This window comes from Chinchilla lanigera, unplaced genomic scaffold, assembly GCF_000276665.1.
Source record: "Chinchilla lanigera isolate Chin_1 unplaced genomic scaffold, ChiLan1.0 scaffold00040, whole genome shotgun sequence".
Classification (NCBI taxonomy): Eukaryota; Metazoa; Chordata; class Mammalia; order Rodentia; family Chinchillidae; genus Chinchilla; species Chinchilla lanigera.
Window position 1 is genome coordinate 7,299,275 of NW_004955441.1, and position 12,351 is coordinate 7,311,625.

The 12,351-nt window shown below is 41.7% G+C and overlaps 1 protein-coding gene across 1 annotated transcript in view; it reads left to right on the forward strand.

Moving 5' to 3' along the window:
* The window catches only part of Tmem178a (transmembrane protein 178A), a 13,357-nt gene extending 3,075 nt beyond the window's left edge, over positions 1–10,282 (forward strand). Inside the window, exons 2-3 of the mRNA XM_013517625.1 lie at positions 464–601; positions 9,326–10,282. Coding sequence (XP_013373079.1) covers positions 464–601; positions 9,326–9,567 — 380 coding nt within the window. The 3' untranslated portion in view covers positions 9,568–10,282. The remainder of the gene's footprint in view (positions 1–463; positions 602–9,325) is intronic.
* Positions 10,283–12,351: the final 2,069 nt, after the last annotated feature.

The following is a 12,351-nucleotide window of genomic DNA, read 5'->3' on the forward strand; positions in this document are numbered from 1 at the left end:
AAAAAAAAAAAAAAAAAAAGAAAATGTTCCTTAAACCTACCACACTCTCAGTTTACTAAGGTGATTCCTCTCTATTATTCAAGTTTACCCTGGAATAAACTGTCATTTTTTTTTTAACCTTGGAAATGGGCCTATATGCAGGTCAACAGATGAATGGATAAAGAAAATGTGGCATTTATACACAGTGGAGTAAACACCATAAAGATAAACTGGAGAAAACTGCTCTGAACTTGGCCTTCTCCATGGCCTCAAAGGGGTAGAGTGGCCCAATGGTGGCTACACCCACCTGTCCTCTTATGGACAGACAACTGGGAACAGAATTCCCCAAACCGCCTCACCCTGTAGGCTCCAAATCTGTCTATGTAACTTCGTCATTTTCACAACGTATGCAAAACCTGCTTCTATAACTTTCACTTCCCTGACTCTTTCTGACATTGGATGTCTGTTTCTGTGTTGAGATTAGATTTGAGAAGAATCACTGCCGGCTTCCTGGGCATGGCGGTCGCCGTCCTGCTGTGCGGCTGCATCGTGGCCACTGTCAGCTTCTTCTGGGAGGAGAGCCTGACCCAGCACGTGGCCGGCCTCCTGTTCCTCATGACAGGTATGCTGCAACTCGGGCTGCCAGCGGGGGCAAATGCGGCTCAGGCCCCATCGTGCTCAGTCCTCCTTTATTTTGTTTTCACTGGTGGGAAGAACCAGAAGGTCGGAAATAGCTTTGGTGGGAAATACGGGGTTTAAACCAGGTGTTCCACATGCAGCTCCGGTTTTCCCACAGTGGCGTGTTAGTAGCTCAGATTCTTTCCTTCCGTGCCTCAGACCCTGAGCTGGACTCTTGGCAAAGGACTCTTGCTTGTCAGGAGCCCATGAGGAGAGAGATGATGGAAAACACACCCATTTCCGGTCTGAAAGTCCATTCAAAGTACGGGCCTCGGTCATGGTGGCACTAGTGTCATTGTTACATACACAACTGTCATCCATTTCCCTCTACAGATACTTTTTGAGGATTACTGTGTGTCGGACAATGCTGTAGGGGTTACAGACATGTCCTGAGTAAAGCAGCAGCAAAATCCTCATACATGTTATTGTGGGCAGAGATAAGCAATGCTTTTTTTTTTTTTTTTTTTTTTTTTTTTTTTTTTTTTTTTTTTTTTTTTTGGTTTTTTTTGGTTTTTCCCGGTACCGGGAACCGAACTCACAACCTTGCGCATGCCAGGCAGGCGCTTTTGCCGCTGAGCTAAATCCCCAGCCCCATAAGCAATGCTTTGTGATAGTGATAAAAGCTCAGAAGAAAATAGCAGGGTGAAGTAAAGGCTCAGGGAGGGCTTGCTGACGTGATGACTTCTGGGCCAGGTCCTGAGAAGCAGCGGATGTTGGGAGCTTGGTGCCAGCCAAGGGAGACCCTAGCATCAAACCCTGGGAAAGGGCGTTGGTGTGAGTCACGGAAAGATGACCGGTATGGCTGGAGGGGAGGGAAGGAAAGCAGAAGAGCACAGAGGTGGGAGCCATGGGCAATGGCCAAGTCTTTAGGGCTTTCTCATCCTGGTGAGGGGCTTGGATTTGAAACTAATGGTGATAAAAACCATTAGAAGATTAAGTAGAGGCATGACAGTTTAAAGCAGGAAATTGGGAATAGCTATGTGGAGACATGGCTAGGAGTGCTTCGCTTAACAAGTGAAGGATACTTTTGTTTAAAAAAGGAGCTGAGAAATGAGCTGATGGCTAATGCTGGCGGAAGATGACTGCAGGGAAGAAAAATTTCCCTTCACAAAAAATGAATGTGTTCATGAGTGAGTGCCAAATTAAGTTTTGCGAAGTCTACTCAGCCTCAGAACTAATACTACCCTAGGCAGCCATTTTTAATATGCTGTTTCCACTTCCCCGGAGTTCTGTTATGCGAGTGACCACTTCAGACTCTAATGGGCACTTAAGCCTGGGTTCACACAAGCAGCCACACTTCAGCAGGGTGCGTGCCATTTTCTGTTTGTCTCTCAGAGCTGACGGCTAGGTGGCGCTTTGCTTTCTGGTGTGCTCATCCTGTGGTTTGAAGTGACAGAGGCGGGGGACCCTTGCTTTCCACTCCCACCTCCGCTCTGTGAAGCAATCTTGCATCAAAAACCTCCAGAGAGAACGCCCAGGAGCTTCTCATAGACTTACAGTTCTGAGCAGAAAACCAGTTGGTGTTTATAGATTTGGGTGAATGTACACTGCTTGCCAGGGCTGTAGCACAGGGAGGCTAAAATTAGGTCCTGAAGTTTCGGGGGAGTTGGAACCCTCAAGTCCAGCCAGTGGGTCTGCTTGTAGGATGTATTTACAATCCGGATAGCAGAGTGTGCGGTGATTATAACAGAGAAAAAGAGACTGAACTGCCAGGAGGATTCCTTTAATCCTTTGCTATTTTTAACTGTTGTTAAAAATATTCCCCATATCCTTATTTATTAGTTGCACCCCATTTCCTTGATTTTTATGCCCATATACATCAAAGAAGGGCAGATTTGCTTCCCCTACCCCTGGAAAGGTTCCATGTCACAATCCCTCACTTTGTGTGAGGATTTCTAGACTTGACAAAAGGATCAATAGGATTATTTTTTAAAGGACACTTTTAATATAAGTAGTGCGTGAATAATGTAGGATGCTCTCAGCATATAAAACAATGGTTAGCATTAAAATAAATTCTAAGACCTCGAGAGCCAGGCCTCGTGATTGCTCCCTGGGTGGCCCAGGGGCTGGTCTAGTTCTAAAGTAAAGGAAGGTGGAAAGTTAGCATTAGCTGAGCTCGGTGGAGAGCCAGGAGTTTCCTGGGCGCCATATTCTTCTGTCCATGGCTGTAGGATTGAGTGTTTTGTTTTTGTTCTTACAAAGGATTGAAATAATTGAAATTTCCTTTGGAAACACCGAGATAACTGTGTTAATCTACTGCACAAGAGAAATTAGCTGCAGAATCTTCATATGCGGTAGCAGGAAAGAACAAGTAAGGGTTAAAAGAATTGATTTTAATTAAGCTGAGTGTCTCGAGCAGCTCTAGACAGCAGCCCTCCCACGGATTTTTGATGCTAAACTTAGCCCCTTTCTAATGTGCTGGCATCTTCATTCTCTGCCAGAACTTATTAGTCAAACCTTCAATGGAAAACATCAATGACGTGACAGTTGGAGCTGTTAAGATGGAAACGATGGAACAATCTTTCTCCTTCTGCCTTACTGCATGCAGACAGGTCTTGATTACCCACATGTGGAGTGGCACTGCTGCGGACTGTCAGTTCACATATGGGAGCCAGGTTGTATCCCCCTTCTCTGGGTCTTGCAAGAGTTCCTTAAATAGGACCAGAATAGCCCCGAGGGCCCCACGATCAGACTTTTGATGTCACATCCTCTGAAGTTTCACACACAGGCATGCAGGAGAGGGAATAAGATTCTCTTCTTCCAGCTCACGCTTCTGTCCAGTAATGTGGGACACTCCAGTCATGGAGTCGCCCTGTGAGTGTTTCCATCTGCAAATGATACAGTTCCATTAGACTGCTGTAGTAACACAATTGTAGTTGTCATGATTTAAATTCTAAATATTTTAAAGGGCTTTTAGTCAATGATAACACTTTTGAGTATAATTTTTATATCCCTTGGAGGGTATTAATTATTTTTTAACACACAAGGAGTTCCAAAAACTAGATAAAGCATGGACTTCCTTTGGTGGTGGGGGGTCTCATTACCCACTAGTTCTGTCCTTCTCAGCTGTCCTCTGAACGGCCATTGCCACTCTGGAAGAGCACATGGCAGGAGCATTTCCTCCTGAGAGCAGGAAAGGGGACAGAGCCCACGCAGCCCCGTCAAAGCATCAGGGGCAGTGAGCACCCACCCCGGATGATCTGTTCCTATGCTTCAGTGCATCCAAAACAAAGCAAAATAAAACAAAAACCCCCCAAAACTCTGCTGCAGTAGGTGTGTTGAATTATCTATCAATTATGAACTAAAACTACAGGTCTGTAGTGCTTTGCCTGAAACCCTCGGGGCTGGATACGTACTGGAATTCAAGATTTTTAAAATTCTATTTTAGAAAGGCGATATGGTACGTTAGCCTATGTTATCACTCTCAGCAAGGTCTGGAGCAGCATCTTGAAATCCAATACATTAACATTTCTGCAGCAAAACACATGAATATTCATACCACACAAGATCAATAAAGACTATAATAGCCTTATGTTAAAACAGGTCAGGTTTTGCCACTCAGTACTCAAGTACTGCAATCTTTCAGGAAAAGACGGACTTTTTTAAACTTAAGAATTGCAGTCTATACATCTGTTTTTGTGTTTATTATGTAGTTTTAAAATTTTTCGCTGTTTCTAGTCATTTAGTTAGGCACTGTGGGCATGGCTTTTTGAGTAACTTTTGCGGAAAATAACATGAGGCATTTTTGCTGCAAAAGCAAAGAGGCCAGAATGACGGACAGGCCATCTTTTGAAGGAGTAGGGGGGGAAAAAATCAATGTGTATGCCTTTGGGTCTTGTAGTTAGGTTATTTATCGAGCAGTCTTACCAGGGTGAAGCAACTTCTACTCCTTTAAGCCTTTTAAGCACATCAAAGGAGGGACATGGAAAGAATAGGCCCAATTCCCCTAATTATATCTTACCAGCTGGCCGCAGGCACCGCAAAGATTTCAGGGTAGGAAATTAGGTTGATGATCTAGGAGGGTGGCATAAATTTACTGCTGTCTTGATCTGAAAATATCCCTTCCAGCCCTGCAGTTCTGCGATATCATGGTATCTTCTAATTAAGAATATTGGCAGAAAACCTTTTAATATTTTATAAGAGTAGCTACAAACAGGGATTGTCAAGGAACCAGTAATTACTCACTCTTTTTAAGAGGCTACCATCAATAGCCAGGAGTGAGCTCAGGACTCAGAGACCTCTCCCCTGGGGCCAGCAGCTAGGCTGAAGAGTATCAGCTGCTTCGGGAAAATGGGCAAAGGCAGGGAAAGACAGAGAGAAGAATGTGGAGAGGTGGCCTTCGCCCTATGGTCTTCAAGACGGACCCTTGGAGTTTGAACTTTCCGAATGCTGGAGTACTTTGTCTTTTTGCTGCTAGTGAAAATGCAGTATTATCTGAAATAACTTGGCACATAGGTAAACCCTACATGGGGCAATTTGGGATGAACTGGGTCTTAAATTGGTAGAGACTCTATGCATGTGGAGATGAAGTAACATGTTATTGAATAATCAATGAGTCACAGAAGAAGCAAGGAAGAAATAAAAAAGTTCCTTGAATGAAATGACAGTGGAAGCCTAGCACGCCAAGGCCTATGAGACGCAATGAAAACATTTCCAAGGGGAGATGTTACAGCTGTAAATGCACGCATAAGAACAATAGAGCAATCTCAAGTAAATAACCTCGAAAGGTCCTAGAAATAACTCCTTTGACAGCATGACCCCATTGACCTAACCAACTTCCATCAGACCTCACCTTCCATCTGCTAGACATTCCACCACCTCCCAGCATCCCCACAGGCTGCCACTGGGCCTTTAAGACTTGGGATTTGGGGGACAGTTAAGGTCCAAACCATAGTGTAAGGTAAGGTGGACTCAAGAGCGAAAGTAGAATCGAAAGCATACCAAGAAATTCTACACTTGTGCTCCTCACAGACCACACATTTAGCCTGAGGGAGCTTCAGCTCTCTGGTAACTTGGACAGAGAAAGAAATTCTGTTAGTGACGTCATGCACAGTGTCCCTGAGGTCAGCATACATCAAGTGCCCAGGGAAAGCACAAGCACGCCCGACATTGGTGGCAAAGAGAAATCTTCACCTTGGTTAAGTCCTAAGATCAGGCGATTTCTTATAATCTTTTTTTATTCAGTATGCGATGGCAACATTCATTTCACAAAAAGCAATTTTATGGAATCTTAAGCAATTTTATGGGAGAGTAATTATTTTTAAAATCAAAGGGAATATATTCAGAAAGAAAAATACATAGAATATGCCATTTTTATTTAGTTACATAATATCGAGTACTAGATTCACTAAGAAATTTTAGGAAATATACTTGTTCCATGTCTCATTTTGGTTAACAGAATCATAATAATTTGACACTGTCAGAGACTTTGGTGACCAAGTCCTCACTTTGTTTTTCTAGACGAAGACATTAAAGCTTAGAAAGGCTATGTAATTTCAAGGTCACATAACGATTAGTCGTAAAGTCTAGGACTAGGATACATATTTCTTATATTCCAACTCAGCACATTTAGACATCAAAGGATGCTTAAAAGTCGGAGTTTGAACTCAGGCTTTCAGAGGTTATTTAACTGATGCTACTTGTAAAAATGCTTGCTTTGGGGCACTCAGCTGTGTGCAGACAGCTAAAGGCATGATGGAGTTGTTTTTCCTATGAGTAGATCATCATTTGATTATTATATTTTACCTGTTGATATCCCAGAGATCAGCTTTTTTTTTTTTTCTTAGCAGCCTTGTGAAACCGCATTAGTTTAAAGAGCCTTGTTATACATAAACATTTGTCTTTCTTCTGGTAACAGTGAAAACATTCACGTGACTGTAAGAACATTTACTCTTCACGAGGTGTGGAAAAAGCAGAGGAATTTTTTTTTTTAATGGCCCTTTCCTTTGTCAAAGGATTATTTCCATCTTGGTCTTTCTTTTGGAGAATTCAAAGTGGTACAGTGGTACCTTGATACATAAACTCAATTTTCTCCATGATTCAGGACCATAAAGTTGACCTAACCACTGAATTTAATTTCATTCTAGTCCAACCCAGTTTGTGACCAGAATCATGGAAAGAATCAAATTTGTGACCCAAGGCACCACTGTATGTCTATTTTAAGAAAAATGGAGCAAGAAGTCAGAAGATGAGATTTTACCGTTTTTAGAAAAATTAAAATTACTTTAGTTTCAAAATAGATTAGTCAAAAAAGTAGCAAATACCAAATTATCTCAGATCAAGCATCCTTTAATTTAGAATATTTATTTTCTAAACCAACATTTGGAAAAAGATTCAGGCAGTATGGCCTTACATGATTTAAATGAAAGTAGATGTACAGTCCTTTAAAAATGGCATTACGGTGATCATTATTTCCTTCACATTGCTACTTACTCTGAATTGTATTTCTGCGAGTGTTTTTAATCTCTAAAGCTATAAATTAAAAGAGGGATGGAGAAGGAGACCTGGTCCTTTTAACTCTGCCTTTTCAGTTTCTGAAATTTGTGTTTATTTCTAAAAGAGATGCTGCACGCATCCCTATGGATACCAAGGCAAATTTTCAGCAAATAGATGCTACCTCGATCACACACAGGGATGAACTGGAGTATGACAGAGATATGTAGGACTCAGAACAGAGCTGGACATTCTGATACTTGATTGGGGGTCAGTTTCTGGTTTTATCCCTCCCTTTCAACTCAGCAGCTGCCTTATTCTGAGCCCATGCCTACCCGCAAAGAACATCCATGCGGCCCCACTGTAGGAGAGTAGAAGCATCTCCATCCTTAGAGGATCACTTGAGCGCTAAAAATGTGTGAGCATTATGGTTTGAGCATTTAAAGCATTTTTGTCAGAGTCCTGATCTTAGAGTTCTTGAAAGCCAGTTCTACATACATGTGTGACAGGAAAAGTAAAAGTTTGGGTATGCCTATTTGCCTTTCGTTCCTCAAAATGCCTCCAATTTGAATGGTTGATATACAGCATTTCCTTACCAGCTATTTTACATCAATTCCAAATTTCTAGACTTAATTTAGATTATTTCAAAGCATTCACTTATTCATTAAAAATTTTTTTGTTGATTTGCTTAGCATTCATGAGGCCCTAGGTTCATCCCCAGTACTGAAAAAAAAAAAACATTTTTAATTATGAATGTGAGTGAACATTGTGTACTAAAAACATGTACTAATGAAAAACAAAAAATATACTTTTGTTGAGACCCTAGTATGTGTTGGATTCTGGACCTTAATTTTTCTCCGGTACCGGGAACTGAACTCACGACCTTGCGCTTGCCAGGCAGGCGCTTTTGCCACTGAGCTAAATCCCCAGCAATTCTGGACTTTAAAAAAAAGCTGCGTCTAAGAATTCATTTAAATTAGTTGTTCAGATTAATATGTAATATAACAACCATTGGTGAATTCCTACCATCTTGTGTAGTGAAGCTCTGTATTGTTTCTAATGGTTTTTTTTGTTTTTATTTTTTATTCTCTTTAATGCTTTGATCAATCTTGCATTCTTATATCTGGTAATCTGAGTAACTTCATGAAGATAACAATATGTAATATAACAAACACTGGTAATTCGTATCATTTTATTCTGAAACCCTGTATCAATTTCATTGTGTTTGCTTTGTTTTTGTCTACATTGTTGGTATTTTGCTATTGTTCTTTTTTATTATTATTCTCTTTAAAAATTTTTAGAAAAAGGACTCATTTAAAGTATTATTTTTAAGCAACATGATAAATACTTATGTTCATTGGAAAAAAAAAAAAAAAAACCAGACTTACCTAGCCATTGCAACTATGTAAAACTTTGCCAACTCATGTATAGGGCAAAAAGGAATGACAATTATTTTATATTAGGTTTGAAAAATTATAGATTTTTTTTTCCTTAAAAATAAAATTTTTAGGCAAGTGTGGTGGCACACGCTTGTAGTCCCAGCTGCTAAGAAGGCTGAAGCAGGAGGAACAAAAGCTGGAGGCCAGGCTGGGCAACATAGCAAGACCCTGCCTCAAAAAATACAGTAAAACAGAATTTTTGTTAAATTTTTTTTTTTAAGACTAAAAAACAAAACTAGCTGCGGATATAGCTCAGCAGCACAAACACCTGCCTGGCAAGTGCAAGGTCCTGAGTTTGATTCCTGGTACAAAAAAAAAAAAAAGAAAAAGAAATGAGAATTCCTAAAAATCAAAAAAGGCTGGGTGTGGTGGCACACACCTATAATCCCAGCACTTGGGAGGCTGAGACAGGAGGCTCATCATGAGTTCCAGACCAGCCTGAGCTACAAAGTGAGCTCAAGGACAGCCTGAACTATATAGCGAGATCCTGTCTCAAAAAGACCAAAAAAAAAAAAAAAACCAAAAATAAATTTAACATGCAGAACCATTCAAACCAGGAATTCGGAATAATTCAAATTATAAAAATTTGCTCCTCTTTTGTAAGTTAGAGTCTGGTACATGGAAGTTTTGTCAATGTTTGTCGAATGAATTAATTTCAATCAAAGAATTAGGATCTTCACGAATGTGGAGTGATTGCCTAACTGCTTGATCTAATTTTCAAAAAGGCTCGTCTGGCATTTGCCTGGCAGCAGGCAGGGCTGTAACTGATCATTCTGTTCTCTTTGTATTATTTATAGGGATCTTTTGCACCATTTCCCTCTGCACGTATGCTGCCAGTATCTCTTATGATCTGAACCGGCTCCCGAAGCTAATTTATAGCCTGCCTGATGATGTGGAACACGGCTACAGCTGGTCTATCTTTTGCGCCTGGTGCAGTTTAGGTTTTATTGTGGCGGCTGGAGGTCTCTGCATCGCTTATCCGTTTATTAGCCGGACCAAGATTGCACATCTAAAGTCTGGCAGAGACTCCACGGTATGACTGTCTGCCCTCAAAGGCCAGGATGGTGCGGGCAACTCCTAAGGGGAGAGGAGCGGAGTTCCCATCAGGATTCCAAGCACAAAGCCGTCTCTTACATTCCAACCTGTTGCCTGCAGCCCTTTCTGGATGACTGATTGAAAATCATGCAAAACCTCCCAACCTTTCTAAGGACAAGACTACTGTGGATTCAAGTGCTTTAATGACTATGCTCTGACTGTGAGAAATAGCGGACAGTGTGCCATTGAACATTTCTAGGTGTGGAAGAAGAACTACGATGGAAAATAATTTGTATGCTTTCCATGTACTTCAGAAAGTTTGTATATAACAATGACCTGAGAGTCATTTCTATTTGCAAACGGATTCCTAACAAAGCGAGTATAATTTTCTTGTCACTGTTCCATGCTCGTTAGTTTAATGCAGCATCTTCAGAACTTGTCCTAATGGTGTCTCGTTGGGTCAGCCCCCGATATTTGTGCATTATTTGTGGATGTTCCTTGTCACAGGGGGATTCTTCTTCTGTTGCCTTATTATTACTTTTTAATTGAAATCTCTTCTCTGTCTTTGTACCTGGATGGAAATCATAAGGGAAACAGATCAACCGTGTAAGAGCTAATCCGTGACACTATGCAGTATTGTTTGAAGTCCTGTCTGTTATTCAGCCCCTGTCTCTTTATGTTAACTGGATTTCTGCATTAAATGACTGCCCCCTTGTTAACGTAGGTGTATTTTTTTCTGTATTCAGCTGTGTCTACCACTCTCCCTAGCCACAGGACTGATAGGAACTCTTGTTTTAATAAGACTCTTATTAAGCCTAATTGCCTCATTTTAATTAGGTTGGTCTTTATTAATCTTCTGTGGCAATCACATGCTTGCTATTGAGAAAAGATGTGATGCCAAGTTTCTTTTTAAACTCAACTAAATCTTCCCCCGATCCTTGGCCATCTACTTGGTATTTATATAGTGATATGGAGACATGGTCCCTGGCCTTGTTCTGACCCAGTGGATCTCAACTTTAGCTCTACATCAGAATCACTTAGTAAATTGTTTAGCTGTCGCCAGACAGGGGCCCAGGAAGACCAAGATCCACAGCTGGACCTAGGCTTGATTGTTTTTAACCATCCAAGATAATTCTGATGTGCAGCTGGGATTGAGAAACACTGTTTGGGGCCAGAATTATACTTACCTCCTTAGCTACTAAGTAAACTAGTTAACTTATTTAGCCTTTACTATGTGCCAGTAACTGGGTTATTCTTTTCTGGATGTTATTTCACTTAATTCTCTCAAAAGTTCAATGAGGCAGTTGCTGTTTTGTGGCAGCTGAGGAGCAGACTCCAAATATTTGGTTTTTTTTTCCCCTAAATCCCTTTCCTTTTTGTGGGCACAGGACAGAAGGTAAGACCCTTCCATAACACTGCATTTTCTGCTCTTTCAGTGGAGGGTTGGGCACTAGCTAACTCCTAAGCTTTTCTTTGGAACTCTAACATTACCCTCTCTTCCTGTGGGTATATATACTAAAAATGCTTGGTAAAATAGAGGATGATGCCATACCCTGAATAAGATACTGCTTCAGAATTGAATTTCACAAAAAAAGTACTATTCTTTCTTCTTTATAAAAAATTTATTTAGTACTCAGAAAAGGAAACTAATTACCCCCAGCGAGAATAAAGTCAGATTTCCAAGTGACCCTGTCCACATATGGTCACGGAAGCTGTTCCGAAGAGCCTAGCTGACCCTCAGGCCCTGTGTCTCCAGGCACGGCTGAGGCTTGTAAGGGTTCCTGACAGTCTCTCTGGCCTGTTTGATAAACCGGTCCCTCTGGATGAGATCAGAGATGTATGGGAAGGGGCAATTATTTCCATTTATTACTTATGTGGGAAATTCTCAAAGCAGGAGCACTCTTTCTTTGAAGTCGTTTTTTTCTTTTTTTTTTAGATCCCCATAGAAGATGTCAGGACTCCTGAACATTTATATTCTACCCACCAAAGTAACGTCTGACCGAGTCGCTTTTGAAGTTTCCGAGAGCCTTTCTCGAGGTTTGGGGTGAGAGTGGAAGAAAGCTTCGCGGTGGCAGAAGGTGGAAGGGTTCAAACACCAGAAGGATTTGCCCAGAAGCTAGGGGAGTTCACTCAGGATTCAGACGTGTGCTGGCATGAACTGGGGCTCCCTGCCTTCCAGCCTGCTGCAAGCTTAGAACACGGAGCCACGCGCCTGGCCACGGTGGCTCACTTTTTGTTTACCACGATGGAAGTGTGAGCGAAAGTTGCCAGTCTGATCCCCAGTCCTCAGGGTTCTCTGAGGGGTGTTTCTTTAATTGGTTGCACAGTACTGTGTGGGACGAATAATGTATTGAGCTCCTTTGCTTGTCCCCCTGTTCACTCTGTCCCACTTGCAGCTGCATGCGCATAACCAGACTATTTCTTTGCCTCAGGGGTTGCTGCTGGGCAGAAAGCAGAGTGGCTGAGGTTATTGAAGTAAGGCTGTGGTAGCAGGAAGGGCAGAGGAATGACTTCCCAGACTCGGAGTGCCCAGGGCAGCCCAGAGACCAGAGGCAGAAGACTGCGGGCTTCTGATGAGTTGTGCACTAATTAGATTAGAAGGCATCAGGGTATCCAGGGAGATGGGAGGCCCTTGGTACAGTAGCTCTCAGGTCCCCAAAGTAGACTCCGTGGGCTGGGAAGGACCCAGCCTTGGAATAGAACTTCTCAGTAGTAACCAGCCTAAGCCTTGGAAAGTCTGAGGACACTGGTATAACTGTTTTATGGGTCCCCAATAATAATTGAGTTC